The sequence below is a fragment of the Alligator sinensis genome, unplaced genomic scaffold (assembly GCF_000455745.1).
Source record: "Alligator sinensis unplaced genomic scaffold, ASM45574v1 scaffold308_2, whole genome shotgun sequence".
In the NCBI taxonomy this organism is placed as follows: Eukaryota; Metazoa; Chordata; order Crocodylia; family Alligatoridae; genus Alligator; species Alligator sinensis.
In genome coordinates, this window is record NW_005842082.1 from 1,658,577 (window position 1) to 1,676,147 (window position 17,571).

The 17,571-nt window shown below is 44.1% G+C and overlaps 1 protein-coding gene across 1 annotated transcript in view; it reads left to right on the forward strand.

Moving 5' to 3' along the window:
• Positions 1–17,571, forward strand: part of TMC1 (transmembrane channel like 1) — a 105,890-nt gene that overhangs the window by 33,047 nt on the left and 55,272 nt on the right. The window contains exons 5-6 of the mRNA XM_025204454.1: positions 8,710–8,800; positions 9,947–10,028. Of these exons, the coding sequence (XP_025060239.1) occupies positions 8,710–8,800; positions 9,947–10,028 (173 nt within the window). The remainder of the gene's footprint in view (positions 1–8,709; positions 8,801–9,946; positions 10,029–17,571) is intronic.

Consider the following 17,571-nt stretch of genomic DNA (forward strand, 5'->3'; position numbering starts at 1 on the left):
GATGGAGTGAAGATGGTAACACTCACTGCATTTGCATGTGGAGCTTGGGGAACCTCAGCAGAGGGAGGGTCACCTTGAGAAACACTAGCTGCTCCACCAAACTGGGATCCAAGGAAATGTGGTTGGGTGTCTCAACAAGGCTGAATGCCTTCTCACTCAGAACAGTGGTTGGTGGACAGGACAGGTGTTCCCAGGCAACCGTGGCCAGATCCTGCCACAAGTGGCTGTGGGCTTGCTCAATAGGCAAAGGGGTCAAAGAGCAGTGGCTCCATGTACTTGGTGAGATAGGTAGCCACCCTTTCGGGCAGGTAGCATAGGCCTTGATGCTACCTGCCCAATGCTGGGGTCTGGTGCCTTTGGGCCCCAACATAGAAGCCATGCCCTTGGCCTACATTGGCAGCACCTGTGGTGGAGGAGGCTGGCTGGTGGATGGAGTGCTGGAACAGGACAGTGGCCTCCCCTCTTCCCCATCTCCTCACACCTGCCCTTTGGCCTCCCTGACTGTTTACCAGCACCTCTGTCCAGTGATCCAGGGTTTTGCCAGTGTACATGCTCCTCTTCACCCTTGGATCACACATGGGCAATGGCACATGGACCATACTGAACCGCAACGGATTCAGCCCTCCTTGCTGCCCTCCTTCAGCCACTTCACCAGTGCCTGAACTTCTGTTGGCAGTGGCTTGCCCCAGCCAGGAACATTGATCCCCTGGAACTTCTCCATTTGGTACTTAAGTTCCCTCACTATGGAGATCACCTGGCTAAGGAGGGCATCACCAGTGCTGAGGCTCTCGGTGGCCTTGAGAAATGGCCTGCGGACTACCAAGATCTGGGAGCTGGTACCCACTCTCTTTTGTTAAGGGGGGCCACTGATCTCAACCTTCCTGAGCAAGACTATATCATGGATGTCCTTTTGTTGCTCAACCAGCCTTTTGAGCATCAGGTATGTGGAGTTCCACTGAATCTCCACATCCTGCATGATTTTCTGCTATGGGATGCTCAGCTCTGCCTGTTTGTCCTGCAGCATCTTGCCCGCCTTGATGCTCTGGTGGAAGTAGCCAGCTACCATCCTGCGTTTTGAAATGAACTGGCAGGTTGTGATGGCATCCTTGCCGGCAGCCCTGTCCCCCTCCAAGGCATCCCTGACTATAAGGCAGAACTTGTGTGCCACGCAGTGGATGCCAACAAATTTGACATCGTGCACCACCTTGACCATATTGGGCCTGTTGTCGATGACCATGAACCCATGGGTGAGTTTGCCCTGTTCAACCAACCACCCCTGCACCATGCGGTTCATGGCCCCCATGATCTTGTTGCCATGTGGGACTCATCCATCCCCTCCGCTTGAAGAAGAGCCCACCAATGGCCTGACTGATCACACCAGTGCCCTGTGAGGGAGAGGTAGGCATTATCTCCACCCTGATTGCTCCAAATGTATGAGGTGAAGTGTAAGACCACCTGCGTACCTGCTTTGCACAGCTCCTCCCTCAAGTACTCCCTGCATGTCTCATACAGGGAGGGTGCTACCATCCTGCTGACATGGTATGATGGGGCCACGAGTGCCATGAGCTGCCTGAACCCTGGCCACTCAACAAAGGAGAAGGGCATTCATCTAGAGCAAGCATCTCCCCAATGCTCTGGGTGACCTTGCTCACCTTTGGAATGTGCCCCACTTTCTCTCCACCTTTCTCTCACTGGTCCAGGGTGGCCTGCCTCTGATTCTGGGGGATGGGGGCTTTGGAGTGAGAGGGGGAATTCCCTTTGGGCATGTTCCCACTGGTGTCATGCTGAGGAGGAGCAAGGGCAAGGGGATGGTGCCTCCTGAGGTGCATCACCATCCCTATGGTGCTGAAGTGTTTCTCGTCCTTGCCCCAGCTGGTCTTGCATCAGCAGTGCAGGCAGATAGCATATGTGGGATTATTTGCCACCTCAAAATGATACCACACTACACTACCCCTTGCTTCTGGGGTGCAGGTGGGGATCCCCTTATCCCCCTCCTCAGCAGGCAAAGGCACAACAGGAGGAGCTAACTCAGCTGAGCAACTTGCCTCCACAACCTCAACCGCCTCCAAGGTACTTTCTGGAGAAGGAGATCTGGCTGTAGGGGAACTCTGAGGGGTGTGGAGCACAAACTCAGATTCTCCCTCCTTCCCCAGAACTTCTCTGGCTGTGGCATTGAGCATCCCTGGTTCCAGATCCAGATCCTCCTCTGGCAATGTTAGACTCAGGCTGGGAACTGAAATTGGGATGGAGGAGACTGTCATGCTGGTGCTTGTCATGCTGGTGGTGCTGGGGGTTATTATTATTGCTGGTGTTAGTGGAGGAGTGGCAGGTGCAGACACTGCTCTCACCTCCTTGTTGACACTAGCAGCAGAAGCCTCATGCCTGGTAGAAAAAAGGGTGCATCTCAGTGTGGGGGGAGACTTACAGTTTTCCCTCTGCCCCCTCTCACTCTCCTGCCAGAAGACCTGGCACCTGTCTTTCCAGCATATTTCATGTTTGGTGTGCTGGAAAATGTGTGTCTGTGTAGTGCTTTCCTGCACAGTGATGCAACACTGCCAGGCAAAGCACAGCTTTCTTTTTGTTTGGGGGGAAAAAATAACAAGAATAAATAACAGGATTTTTTGGGAAGAAATATTTGAAAGGGATTAACAATAGGGATGGTAGGCAAGGGTAAGTAGGAAAGGATTGGCTAGTGCCTGGCTACAACTTGGTAGCAACAGACTACCTTCTGCTACCAGCCTAGACCCATCAGATGCTGTGCTTTGCTGTTCATACTGCAAGAGACAGATCTCACAAAAGGCAGTTCACAGACAGCCTTATATGTTCTTTCTCCATCCCTCCACCAGAGCACTGGGATTGGAAGGGACCTCAGGGACAGATCGAGACACTGGCCAGCTACAGATGTCAATATCAGAGCAGTCCTTCAGCCCCTCTTCCCTCTCTCTCTTCTGAATTTCTGTTTCTCCGCTAGCCTGCCTCCAAAACATTGCAAAACATCTAAAACATTTTGGTTGGTTCTGTTTCATTTGGAGGTGTTTTGGAGCCTTCTGTTTCATTTTGGATTCAGTGTTTTGGGTGCCGAAATGGGCTGAAACACCTCTGAAATGAAACAGCTGCCAAAGTTTCGTCCGGCCCTAGAAATCATACCCTTACATTTGTATACAGACTTTTAATGATACTACATTCTAATTATAGAGGGTGTGTATAAATCAGTTGATTGCATAGATAAATGCCTAGGCTTAATTAGCCTTCATAATTGACAACTCATTTGATGTATTTGTGTAATCATAAAAAAATTCATCAAATTTGATCAGCTAGGTGAAAGTTTAGTTGAACTGAAAAACAGATAAAATTATTAGTATACAGGTAAGGCATTATGGTACCACGTACTAGCTATCATCAGACACCAGAGCAATATGGGGAGGAAGAAGAGCCTATAAACAAGTTGTGCATAGTGTAAAAACCAAATGAGAGGGGGAAACGGCACTGATGCTACCTTCAGAACACTTTAATAGTAGCATTGCAGCCAGAAGACAAAGACTCACAGGGCGCTACACAAGTGTCACTGATACTCACAGAAAAGCTTGCAGGCTACCAAACTAACTGAATAGCTTTAAAAACTGTTTTTCAGTGTATCCTGGCCAGAGAATCCAGGACCCAAAAAGGAAGGAGAAAATAATATTATTGTGTTAATGCAAAAGAGATGTTATGAGACTGCTATGGCATTATGAATAAACATGCATAGTTTATATCCTTGTAGTTGAGTGATAATTTGCATGCATAGCCTATAATAAATAACTATAATTTTGCTCATGGAAAATAATTTATTTTTCTTAGCCTAGCTGGGACCCACTTTAATTTTATAATAGAAATAGAAATGTGTGGAGAAATTATGTACTCAGTTATTAGTGTATTACGCATTAATATACATCAGATTTTTTTTCACAGTTTAATAGCGCTACATACAACTTTTACTTGAATTTTATCCATTTAACTTTGTAATCTTCTTTTGTTTTTCTTTTTAAAAACTCCATTTTTAAAAAACTTGACAGTTAAAAACAGTAAATTAAACTAAAAAGAAAGCTGAAAGCATAGGTTTTGACTATGCCACTGTAGGCTGTGATTTCTATAGATCTTTCATAAGTTAGGCCCTGTTGAGGATGTAACACCTTCAGGAGTCATCTCGTGGTACAGGAAGTGGTGTTGATAGCAATTCAGTAAGTGGCAGTCTTTCATCTGAAGTGAAGAAACAGTGTGTGATGATTTGAGGAAAATGTACATGTACAGTTATGAATTCTGATTGATTTTATGAAATGGATGTATTACTGGATCCCTCTTCATAGGTGGAATCCACCATGTGGTGGTCAGGGCTGTCCTGTATCTCCCAGACTACAGACTTTAAACCTTGATAGTCTCCAGAACTTTTTGGTCGAGCCATTCGCATGGAGGGACCTTAGTACAATGCATTGACTGAAGCTTGGAAAGCCAGTTTTCTTTAATTGAAAGAAGTGAGAAAAAGCATAACAAAATGATTGGGTCTTAGAATTAGGCCTTAAAACCTAAAGCACCTGGCAGACTCAGGTGGTATACTTTAGTAGGGAGAGGGGGTGTCTATGCCAAAAGCACATGCAAAAAAGTCAAATCAAGCTACCTGGAGGAGAGAGAGATTAAATAGATTCCCAGATTCAGAAGAGAATCTGGAGAGGGGAATCGGAAACCTGAAAAGATGCTGACCTAGTTCCTGGATAACATGCCCAAGTGATGATTAGGGAATTGGGTATTTTTTCCCCTTTTTTCCCCTGGACTTGTACATTTCCTGTTCTGTCCAAAGCGCACAGATGTTGAATTTGGAACCATCTGCATGGTTTATGTCTTTGAAGAAATGAACTGTAAACCAGAATGCCAACAAGATGGAACTCTGGAAAAGGGAATGCTAAACTGAAAAGTCAGCATTAATTTCATGTTCTTGCCAGTCAGATCATAGTGTCTTGATAGGTGGCATGAGAAAGAAGATTTGTACTTTCAAAATGTATCAAGAGATTCAAACCCAGGGGTAGTAGTTGAGCCCTGCTTACTCTCAGAAAATGATGTAATTGGAAAAAAATTCACTAGGTTGCAACATAGTGGTAGGAACTAAACTGTTCCTGAGCATTTGCAATCATTAAAAATGCACACTATTTTTCAACAGAGTTTGAAAGTTAATTTTAGGTTATGCCACAACTGGTTAACTGTATTCTCTTTAAATAAAATAAGTTTTAGCTTTGACACCATGTAATATTTTTGTTTGCTTGTCAAATATATAGGCAGCAGATTTGTTCATAAAGAGTAACTCCAATGAGGGACTTAGTAAACCTATCTGCACAACTTCTTGAAAGGAATTTTACCACCTAACAAACTGATTTTTTTCCCCCAGCTGCTTACTATTATCCAAATAGGAAGACCAAGAAAAGGGCTGGTTCCTTATTGAACACAAAGGCAATCTAGTAACAGAGAACACAGAGAAGACTGAAGTATTTAATGCCTCTTTTGCTTCAGTCTTCTTAAATAAGGTCAGCTGTCGGCTGAGGAGGGAATTTAGCAGCAAGGAGAGGCGAAGAGATTAGCTACCTAGAATGACAGAATATGTTAGGGATTACTTAAAGGAAGAAGTACATGCTCTCAAGTCAGCAGGGCCAGACAGAATGCATCCTAGACTACTCATGGAAGTCAGGTGAGGTCCCAAATGATGGGAAAAGAGCAAACACAGCACCCATCTTTAGGAAAGGGAAGGAGAAGGATCTAGAGAATTACAGGATAGTCAGTCTGATTTTGATACCTGGAAAGACCATGGAGCAGGTTATTAAGCAATCTATTCCTAAGCACCTGGAGAAGAACATGATGATCAGGAACAGGCAGCATAGCTTCATCAAGAGCAAGTCATGCCTGACCAATTTAATTTCTTTCTATGACAAGGTGACAGGCTCTGTTGATGGAGGGGGAGCAGTGGATATGATATACCTTGATTCAGGCAAGATTTTTTATACTGTCTCCCATAACATTCTCATTAGTAAAATACAGAAATACAGTTAGAGGAAAGTATACATAACTGGTTGGAACATTGTGCTCAGCATCAAAAAGGAGAGTTGTATCATGTGAGGTTCTCAAGACCCTGGTATGGTTTAATATAGAAGTGGGCAAAATATGGCCCACAGGCTGTATCTGACCCACTGAGGGATTTTCTGGCCTGCAGCAGGTCCTTCGGTCCCACCTGGCCAAGTGCAAGGGGCAGCCTGGGCCATGGCTTGCATGGCTGATCCTGCCACCCCTGGGTGCACAGCTGGGCTGGGGCTGGGGCAGTGTGATGGCAAGAATATTTTCTGGGAACAGTGGCTCCTTCTGGCTGCTGCTGCTGGACCCACTGCGGGGGCAGGACTCATGTGGGCAGGGTGCTAAGCTGGGTGGCTGGGATGAGGCTGCAGGCTGGCAGAGAGTGATGTCCAGGAGTGAGATGGGAATCCAGGGCTGGGGAGACCCCGGGATCTTGGAGCGGTGACAGTGCAGGACAGTGCAGTGTACGATCTGCTGCTTGCAAGCCCTATGATGGGCACAGGTTCTGTGGCCAGGAGCATGCAGGGAGCAGATCACGATTCTGTTGTGGATCCGGTCCTGGCACTGGCCCCAGCCCTACACTCTCACTGCTCCAAGATCCTGGCCCTGGCTCCAGATACTCCACCCACCTGGCCAAGCACCCTACCCTTGTGGCGCCTGCCTGGTCTCCATGGAGACCCTGGGATTGTGTGGTGGGGACAGAGCCCCTGTTCTGCTGGCAGGGACATGGGGGCAGCACATTGCAGCTCTTCCCCAGCCCTGTGCTCTCACTACCCTGTGACCATGGGGTCTCCATGGAGATCAGCTGGGAGCTGCGCAGGCAGGGCATGTAATGCATCCAGGTGGATGGGATGAGGCTGCCTGAGGCCAGGGCTGGGGTCCTGGGTTGGTGACAGTGTGGGTCTGGGGCCAGGTCAGAGCCACAATCTGCTCCCTACACACCTCTGCCTGTGGAACTAACACCTGTTGCAGGGACGTGCTGGGTCTGCTCCAGCCCTAGCCCCACGCTGTCACTGCTCCGCCACCCCATCCAGTGATCCTGGCCTCATCTGCCCATCCCACTCCTAAACACTGCACCCTGCCCACCCATGGCCCCATCCCACATAGGGAGTTTTGGTGAATTGTTGCACGGGGAGCAGGGTGCTGAGCTAGCCCATGACAGCTCAGCAAAACTCCCTATGTGGCCTGTGGGTCCACATACTTGCCCATGCCTGGTTTAATATCTTTGCTAATGATTTAGGGAATGGAACTGAGACCACACTTAGACAAGTTGTAGATGACTCCAATCTGGGTGGATTTTCACACACCCTGGAAGTTTCAGACTCTCTGGATTAGCATTCAAAATGACCTTGATAACCTGGATAAATGTTCTGAAATTAATAAAATAAAATTAAACAAGGACAAGTGCATGGGCTGGGATTGGGGCTGTGTGCACGGGTCCCTGCCAGTCTCCATGAGCTGGGGCTGGGGGCAGCAACTGAAAGAAGCAGCCTCAGCCCCACTGCATACCCTGGGGTAGCTGGATGTGTGCCATGGCCTGGATAGCACCTGGGCCAGGCAGGACCAAGGAACTTGCCACAGGCCGGTCACAGTCCCTCTGTGGGCTGGATCTGGCCCTCAGGCTGTATCTTGCCCACCCCAGGATTAAGTGATCTCTGAGGTCATTTTCAGCCTTACTTTTCTATGAGTCTATATAGGCAATTAAACTTAATGTGCAAGTTGCTCTGTAGTATTATATTCTTTAATACCAATGTGAAAATTTTGGACCTCAATAAGTACTTCTATTATCTGGGCCAGTCACTTGGTAGCTAGGCCAAGTATCAGTTTTCAGTACAATGTCTCTTTTCAAACACTGATATCTTGGAGTCCATGTTCACAAATGAGAATAAATGACATGTAGGAAACTCTAGTAAATGATGATTAAAATGATCAGATGAGATCAAGGTGCTGACATTATACAAACTTTTAAAACAATTTAAGGATTATTTTTACTCTCTTCATCTCATGAGGAATTGTTTAATATCAGGCAGATTCTAATCTTATGGGGCTGCAATGATGAGAAAATGATTCAGGAGCTGTACAGTAAGATAAGATACATGTGGAGGTTCTGAGGGTGTACAATGTATGTAATCTAGAAAAGAACAGACATGGGGAACCATGATTACAGTTTATCCATATCTTAAAGGTAGCAACTAAAATGGGAGATAAAAAAATATCCAGAGTTCCAATGATTAGATTGATAAGGAGAAATGGCCTGAATGAAAATAAATAATTCTTAAGAGTAAGGAAAACTGGGGAACAGGTTAGATTACAAGATAACTCACCGTGACTGTAAATATTCAAAAACATGATGGACAACATTAGCAGGAATTAAGTACAGATACATTCTGCAAAATACAGCTAAGTTAGACTAGTTTCAAGTTGCTTTTTCTGTTTGCACTTTACACAACAAAGACCTGGGGGATACAAACTCAGAGAGCATTTTCTAAGCATAATATTAAGGAAGAAGGGATATATAAGAATCCATTGCTGAGTAACAAGGCAGGCTTCAAAACATGAAGTAGTGAAGACGCTTTCTATTCTACCATAACATCACCTGTCTTTGTTACCTTTATTTCTTAGGGAAGCCCAACTTTTTGTTGAAAAATTTGAGGGTGCTCTTGGAAAAGGAAAAGGAAAAAAATTTTATGCATACAAAGTAATGATGATGAAGGTAAGGATTTTATTTAATTCATTTTGTATAATGTACAACAGTAGATTAGTACAACAGATTATGACTGTAGCTACATTCTTATAGTTACTGTCCAGTTTTTCACGTGCATTTTTAGTTCTTTTGTGCCAAACTATCCCTGGATGGAATTTTTTACTCAAAACCATACCTTCTGATTGGGATTTATCATCTGTGAATATTTCCAAAAGAGTTAGATTCTCATGTTATGAAAATTGGCTTCACCCATCTTGGGCCTGTTCTAAAACTACTGACTTCAGTGGGCTTTGGATCCATCTCATTGAAAAGACTTAGAACAGGCCTTTTTCCCTGTCAACTGGAGTTGCACGTATCGGACAGGCAGTGATTCTTACCCCCTTATACATAGATTCTCTTTGGGCTCTTCAGTAGAAAGACTATTTAAAAATAAGTATTCCCTCCTACTTAGACTTCATATTCCTTAGATGTGTACATTCATGTTTTATTAGGATTATTTTTCCTAGAGTATGCACATTAAAATATGCATGTAAATCATGTCTATAAGAGTTATAGTTATTCAATCCAGTAAAAAAGATTAAGACCAGTCAAACCAATTTGCAGTGAAGCTACAGAGCTTGAATTCCACTTCTGGAATTTTGAACAACACAGCCACTTCTACACAAGCAGTGGACTGCACAGTTGTTACTGCGCAGCCATTTGGTACTTGCTTATGCATATCCATGAGCAAGTAGCAAATGACTGTGCAGGAACCAACGTTACTGTGCTGTACCATCACTGCACAGTTTTTTTCCTATGCTACTGCGCAGTAGCAACAAGCTACTGCACAGTATCATCGCCACATGGTTAGCGCCTGGCAATGCTACTGTGGGGTAGTAATGAGCAACTGCGTAGTAGCTCATTGCTGCTATGAAGTAGCATCTTGTGTAGATATGCCCAACATGTAGCAAACTGAATTGTCAGAAACAATTCCGAAATAATGTTTAAGAAAAATACCAGTTTGTGGACACATTCTACAAATAAAAACAATGGTAAATTTTACAAGATGATTTAAGAAAATGAGTTTTTCAATGTTGTGCTGGCTGTCAGAAGAGTGGTGGGGGATGTACATGAGATCACCAAAAACACTGCAACTTATGTTATTGTTCTTTTCAGAAATGGCTGAAATTTCAACGAGATTTTGAGAATTTTAAAACTGCCTGCATACCATGGGAATTTAAAATCAAGGAGATTGAAAGTAAGTTATCATGGAAAATAGTAAAATTAGCTATTCACAGTTGTACCAAGAAGATCTCACAGATTTCTAAGATGGCTTTCCATTATTCCTTGAAGGAAAAATGGACTCTTTTTTGCAATTGTTAATGAATAAAAAAGATTTCTATTGTGGTTATAGAACACTGATACTAACTTTGTGAATCATTGCGAAGGCCACAGCAACTTTCTAAAAACGTTCCTTCCTTTAAGAGAATTCAGGAGCATCTACTTGTTCCATTAATGTGCAGCAATAAATTGTGGAAATTATTGCTCTGCAGTTTATTGCTCTCAGGAAGCTCCTGGGCATGTGATTTACATGTGCACCTGGACTGCGGCACATTAAGCTGGGTCGAAGCAGTTCTGGCTGGCAAGGGTCCCTGGGGGTCAGCCTACCAGCCTGGGGCTGCTCTGACCAGGCTTAATGTGCTGTGGAGGTGCTGGCTGGGGCAAAGGTACTTTAGCATAGGGCTAGTCAGCAGGCAGCCCCCCACCCTGAAGCACCCGTATGCCCCAGCCAGCTGGTCAGCATCTACACATGTGCTGTTGCACACAAAAAATTGCTATGGAACTTATTAGTTTAGAGTGCCCCAATAGGGGCATATGTGTAAATGCTGCACAGTTAATTAGTTAACTGCACAGTAAATGTCTCATTTAGATGTGCCTGTCATGTCTTTTGCAACAGAGAAAAAGGTACACAGAAAAAGTAAAAAGGCAATGAACATAATGGAAATGAAAACTGTTACCAGATTTGCTCATCACTTTGGGGTGTGTTCATTTATTAGGGGTATGTTTGTGGGGGTCTCTGTAATTCTATCAATGTGCTGCTTGTGTTACTTGTGTTTCTATATGGAGCTGTATCTCCCCCTTCTGCAAGTCTTCACCCACAATGGAGCTATCTTGCAGGACTCAGTTTCAATGGGGCTGGGTTCTTCCAACCACCAAATCAGTCAAACACATGTACGCACATACACAGACAGATCAACAGGACATGCCTGAGCCAGGTCAGGTTATTTAGCATTGACAGGCTAACACACTCATATGCCTTGAACTCAGTTCATCAGGGCAGCAATAAATGCAGTCAGACACAAGCAGATGGGTTAACAGAGCACATCTGAGTCAGGCCAGACTATTCAGCAGCCCTCCCTCCCCCCTCTCCCATACCTCCCATGGCTGCCCCCTCTGCCTCAGCTCCCAGCGTTTAAAGAAAAGCCACGGTGCTCATCGGGTGCTGCTGGCTTGGGGGCGATCCCCACTGCATATCACTGCTCCACACTGCATGGGGGTCTCTGCATGAATCCGCTGACCTCCCCGCTACCCCAACTCCCCCCACAGCTGCCCCGCACAGGCCAGCTATGGCAATTTAAGCAGAGAAAAGCCCTGGGCCTCACCGCTCCTGCAGCTGCCTCAGGGCTTCAGGGGGCTTGTGCAGAGCCCCCCATTTGGAGATTCAGAGATTTGGCAGCAGCCAAATCTCCAAATCAGATTTGCCCAAATCGATTTGGGACAGTGATTTAAATCACTGAATCGAATCACTGTCCCCCGAATCAGCCGAATCTGAATCCGAAGCAAATACTAGCCACTTCACACAGGCCTAATTGCAACTGCTCCCCCAGTGTCAAATTTCCTGACCCAGGGGAGGCCAGATGCGATGGGTCCATGGGCTGTATTTGCCCTGTAGGCTGGAGGTTGTATACCCCTGATATACACAAGTGCACCTGTTTCTCTGGCAGCCTATATCCAAACTGTGATTTCTTTTACTTTGGCTCTTATTTTAAAGGAAAACTCAAAAGTATCGTAACTAGTATTGTGGTCAGTATATCTTAATTAAAAGCATTTGATAAAGTGAACTCTTGCTTACAGAAGCTTATGCATCTCTGATTCAGTCAGTCTATAAGGTTAATTTCTACCTTACCTTCTGTGAAGTGTTAGTCACATTACAAGAAAATAATAGAGGCCTATAATGAGTTAAAACTTTTTAATAACATGATGTTAAATGCGGCTCTGGAATAGTGATGTTGGGACTTACTTATAGGCTGGCTTTATCTATTTATTTCAGTTTTAATTTATGAAACAAGATTCTGTGATTGATATTCAGTGCTACGAGCACTGTTGCAGATGGGTGCTTTATATATAGAATGCTTATTATTCATTATTTGCATGTAACAATAAAGACAAAAAAGTCTTATTATAGTGCCATCATTATAGTGCTACCTGTCTTCAGTGAATATGGCTTTGGAATACACAGTGAATAGTGTCTAGGGTAACAACAAGAAAGATTCTGAGTTTTTGCTAAGTTGCATCTTGTGTTGCAGACTAACCCTAGACAAGAAGGAACCAGGCCAGAAAGAAAGCATATCTCACCTACATAATACCTTGAAACACCTGGCCAGCAGAGAACAAAGCAAGTTATACAATCTTTGGGGGTATTTATTAGCATGCAGATGAGGCTGTTGAATAAATGTAGTCAAATCAAATGATGAAACAGAGGGTTCTTTTGCTGGGCTATCATATCAATGATACTTCGGTTACATCTTGTAAATAAATGGTCCTGGCCAATATTGTTATGGCTTACAGACTAACTAAATCAGAGGTGTATAGCATTTTGTTAGTCTATAAATTCCAAATTTACCCTGCCTTCTACCGGACTACAGACAAACATGGCTAATTACTTCTCTATGTTGTTGCGCCATTAATAATCACATCTATTTCATACTATATTAGTGGCATACAAATGTAAAGTTAGATTGGGATAATTTACTTATTCTGTTTCTGTATCTGTTTATTTTTCTCCTCCAGCACTTTTGTCTCCTTCTGACACCTGACTACCTGAAGATCTCAGTATAAATGTCATCTTTTAGTGACCCTCTAGAAGCAGGATTTTGAAATTTAGGTTTATTTTGCTATAGTACAGTCTGTGTACTTTGCCGACTGCTGAGAACGTTGGCAATGGTGTGTGGATGCTGAAATAATTTTGTTTTACTGTGGTCAGACATGTATGTCTGTGAATATAAATAGTAGCTGGACTGGTTGGTGGTCCCAACTTACTCCATCAGGATACAGTAACCCACAGGTTAAAATAAATCAATACTAACTTTCAGGTTTTTGAAGGAGTGGTCAAAATTTAAACTCTGGAACAAATATCAGGACTTTATTTCAAGGAAGGGAACTGTACTGAAGAATAGTAAAATGTAGAGAAGGTCATTACATGCCTCAGATCCTGCCATCCCATGTCCAGAGAACCACAATAATGTCTGTGAGCTGCATGTTAACTGTTCGTGGGTTGTCAGTTGGAGCTCCCTGACATCGAAGGCTGCAAGACAATGTTACAGGTGCTTCAGTTTTTCTAGCAGTTTAGTTTCTCATCTAGATTCTGTGTGTATTTCACTACTTATTCAGGCTTGAGTTCTGTACTGTCAGAAACATACTAGATATATTTTCATTTAGCAAGGTTTTTAATAAGACAAAAATGCCAACATCTTCCACAAATTTAAGATCAGAATAACTTGAAGAATCAAGTCTGAAGCCCCCTGTAAATGAGTTACTTGTGAGCTACAAGTTCAGCCATCCGGCCAGATATTCTAGGCATGCCTTCTTCCACATACTCACACCTGATCCAAGCTAATTTGCATGAATTGAATGCACTGATCTGAACCTAATATGTTTTCTTTATGCTGGGAGGTCTGGGACTGGCACAACAGAGGCATCTATTCAGTGGAAAGGAGTGTTGCCTAGAGGGTTAGAGCACTGGACTGGGTCTCTGTTGGCAGCATCATCATTAGCCATCTGGGTGACCCTGAATAAGTCATTTTACCTCATTGGGTGTGTCTACACATGACGCTATGTTGCAGTAGCAATGCACTTTGGCAATGTAGGATATGTGGGCAAAAACCATGATGCCACAGCTATGTCACTGTAGCAATGCATTCCCTCATTATAGCATGTTGCTATGCTGACGTAGCAGCTAGAAATAATCATGTGCTGTGCGTACAGCGCAGTATGGGCTGTAACTGTGCTGTTATTTCAAAAGGAAGTGCTATATGACGATGCAGTAACAACATTGCCGTAGGGTCATGCGTAGACACACCCACTGTTCTTCAGTTTGCCTGACTGAGCAATAGAGATAATGATATAGCTTTTTTATTGAAGCACTTGCTGAAAAGTGATGCATACATATATTAGGCTGGTGGAAATTCCTCCTGCACAGGGAAGAAGACCTGTTGACCTGTAGACAAGGACTGTTGTGTTTAGTATTGTGTGAGAACAAGATGACTGATTCTGGAGGAGACCCTAAAAGTTAAAAAAGGGTAGAAAGGAAGGAGTGGGATCCAGGCTCAGTTGTAATTAGATGATATAATGTTAAAACAAAGATAATATTCTTATTTATGGTTAGTTCAAAGCCACATCTGTCACTGCTAGTTAGCCGTCTACTAGCTGAAGTCACGTGATATACTAATGCACAGGGATGAATTATGCTGGTGTCCTGGTGACTAAAATTATCAGTGAATTCTGTTTGTATGACCACTTGTTCTCCAGGCCAAGTAACATTGAAGACTAAGCAGTAAATATCACTAGAATTAGTGAGTTTGGCAGCATGCTTTTAACCACTTCTGCAGATGAGCCTTTTGCTGTTGATATTAGTGTGTTGGGCCATCTGTATAATTGGCATTTGGTCCATTTGGAATATGGCAATGGCTCCTTCCTTTCCCCCCTGCCCACTCTGAGGTAAGAGAGAATTATGAATTCAGTTGAATTAAAATGGAAATACTGTAGTACTGTTCCTCTATTATCCAGCACTTTTTACTTCTAGGTCAATCAAATTTCATAATTTATAATTTTTCTTAGAATATTATTATACATAGGCTGCAAAGTATGAAAAGATGATACAATATCACAGGCATGCTCAACCTCTGGCCCATGGGGCAAATGCAGCCTGCGGAGCCCTTGCATCTGGCCCACGGGGCTCCCCAGGGGTCAGATATTTCTTTCATGTAGGGATCACTCTGCCTATCCAATGTAGATAGCAAAGGGATACTGTAAGCAGGTGATGGCATGTAAGACATGGGTAGAAGAACAGTTGAATGAACCCTAAATGTTATAATTATGATGTTTGGTCTAGTGGTAATGTTGTCTGTGTTGATGAGGGGCACAGTTGGCATCTGGGTGCATAGCAAGGCCTGGTGTCTTGGTGAGTACAAGAGTTAGATAGCCTGTTGCTGAAGAAATTTCATTTAAGGTCGGAAGGCTTCCTGTAAGCTAGGGCAGGCTTGCTCCCCCAAGGTTACCTTGACATGACTATTATTTTCCAGGAGATGCTGTAGGTCATTAATGAGATGTCCAAAGTATTCAAGCTGGGGCCTGCAGATTACAATAAGAGGGATTCTATTGTCCTTGTCCCAGGGTTAGATTTTGTCATTTCAGTTGAAAATATATTCTAAACATAGATGCTCAGCATTGTGAGTGTTATTTGAAAAACAGAGAAACATTATGTCAAGGGAAAAAATAATAGTTATAGAAACGAATGACTCAGCTACCTTGCTTGTAAATTTCAAATGGTTGATTGAAAGATCTATTCAGACTGGTTACCTTTCTTGCAAGCTTGGGAACATTATTAACATCACATGGATAGCAGATATTTGGTCAAGAAAAATTATATAAAATGTCAACTTTATTTTAAGGAATGGTTTATCAATCTAGTGCTACACGTGACTAGCTTCGTTTATCACATAACACTGCCATGGATTCATAAGAGGAAAAAAGAATTCAAGGACTTGTGTTTTGCCTCTTAATTAATCGATCATGGAAAATATTTTGGTATGATTTCTTGTGTTCAGGAAATGTAACCAACTGTTTTTATTATTACAAATGTTCTTGTTATGATGGAAAATAGATTTGATTGCTCAGAGGAGAATGCAAGTCTGATTTTATGAATGCCTTGTGCATGAATAGATTTCCAATATCAGTCAGTCAGAAGCACAGACTTGTGGTCTAGCTGTTAAAAAATAAGTTTACTTTTCAGACCATTCATAGCGGAACAGGTAACACTATCTGCTATTTTGATTGGTTGCCAGCACATAAAAGTAATGAGGTCCACTTGGATCCCTTGGAATCAGTTTTATACAACTTCATTTTGTATTTTATTTGGATGGCACAGGAGATGTTTGAAAGAATGTTCATTTCCATTTTACTAGTGCTACCCATTAATTTGATATTTTCTCTATACGTGCATTCAAATAGAGGAACAGATAAAAGTGTATGTTAGCGTACCTTCTTTGACAATCAGGTTTTTATAAACAGATTTAAAGAGAGCATTCATAAATGGAATTTGACCTGAACCTCTTTTTCCCCCCAGTGTTGGGATTAGAGACTTGAGGATTATTGACTTGAGTTAAAGCCCCAAATCTTGTCTTGTCTTAGCCCAAAATGTCAGAGACAATCTCTGATAATCATTCTCAGCTGATTTCTTTCTGTGTAAATACAGCCATTGAACAGTGAAGTATAAGTTGTATCAGAGTGAAGGTGGTCATAATGGTGACACCTAAAAAGATCAGGGATTTAAGATCATTTAAATTCTGTTCGTGTCTATGGCAGAACACCTTTGGGGTGTTCGTCATGTGGCAGGGGCTGCAGCCTGCTGGGGCAGAGCCCAGCAGGGAAGGCAGCCAAGTGAAGCCCCCCCACCCTGATCTCATTTTAAGGGAGGAGGTGTGTGGTGGAGCACCTTTGGGGGTACTCGCCACTTGAGGGCTCTCACTGGCTCCGAGGGGAACCTGCTTCGGAGGAGCAGCAGGGGAAACCTCCCCCAGGTCCCATTTTAAGGAGGGAGGAGTGTGGCAGGGCACTGTTGGTGCCTGCCACTTTAAGACCTGAGCCAAGCAGCCAGCAGGTGCTTGATTGAGGCAGCCATTTTAGATCCCTGGCTGCCTATATAAATAGATCAGTTTCCTGCTTGCAGGCCAGGCAGCAACCTTGCCTGGCTGCTTGGAACATCCTGAAGGGAAGGGCAGGAGCTGTAGGGGATGGATTGAAGGGTCCTGGTCCTGGTCCTGGTCCTGGTCCTGGGCATGACCTAAAACTGCACCCTGACAGGAGTGGGTGTCCTGGTGGGGCTCTCAGTGGTGCAGGAGACCCTAGGAAATGCCTAGCCAGTTATCACCCCGGTGAAAGGTGGGTAGGGGTGCCTTAACCCTAGCCCTCACCTTTGGGTGTGTTTGTGTAACACCAAAGGCAGTTGGGGCCAGGCACGGCTATGGCCACCTGAGCCCTGTGGGGTGTGAGACCCTGAGGAATGGTAGTTGGGGCCACGCATGGCTACAGCCACCTGAGCCCACTGGGGAGGGAGGCTGAAGCTGGGCCAGAGGCCAAGTAAAGGCCAAGAAAGGGGGCTCAGCCCAAGAGAGAGGGGTGAGTCCTGACCCCAGTAAGTCCTCCACTCCTGGGGGGCTGAGTGTGGGTCAAAGATAAGACCTATAATTAGAGCACAATGACTTGCTGCTCCGGGGGGGGGGGGGGGGGGGGGGCCCGGGCGA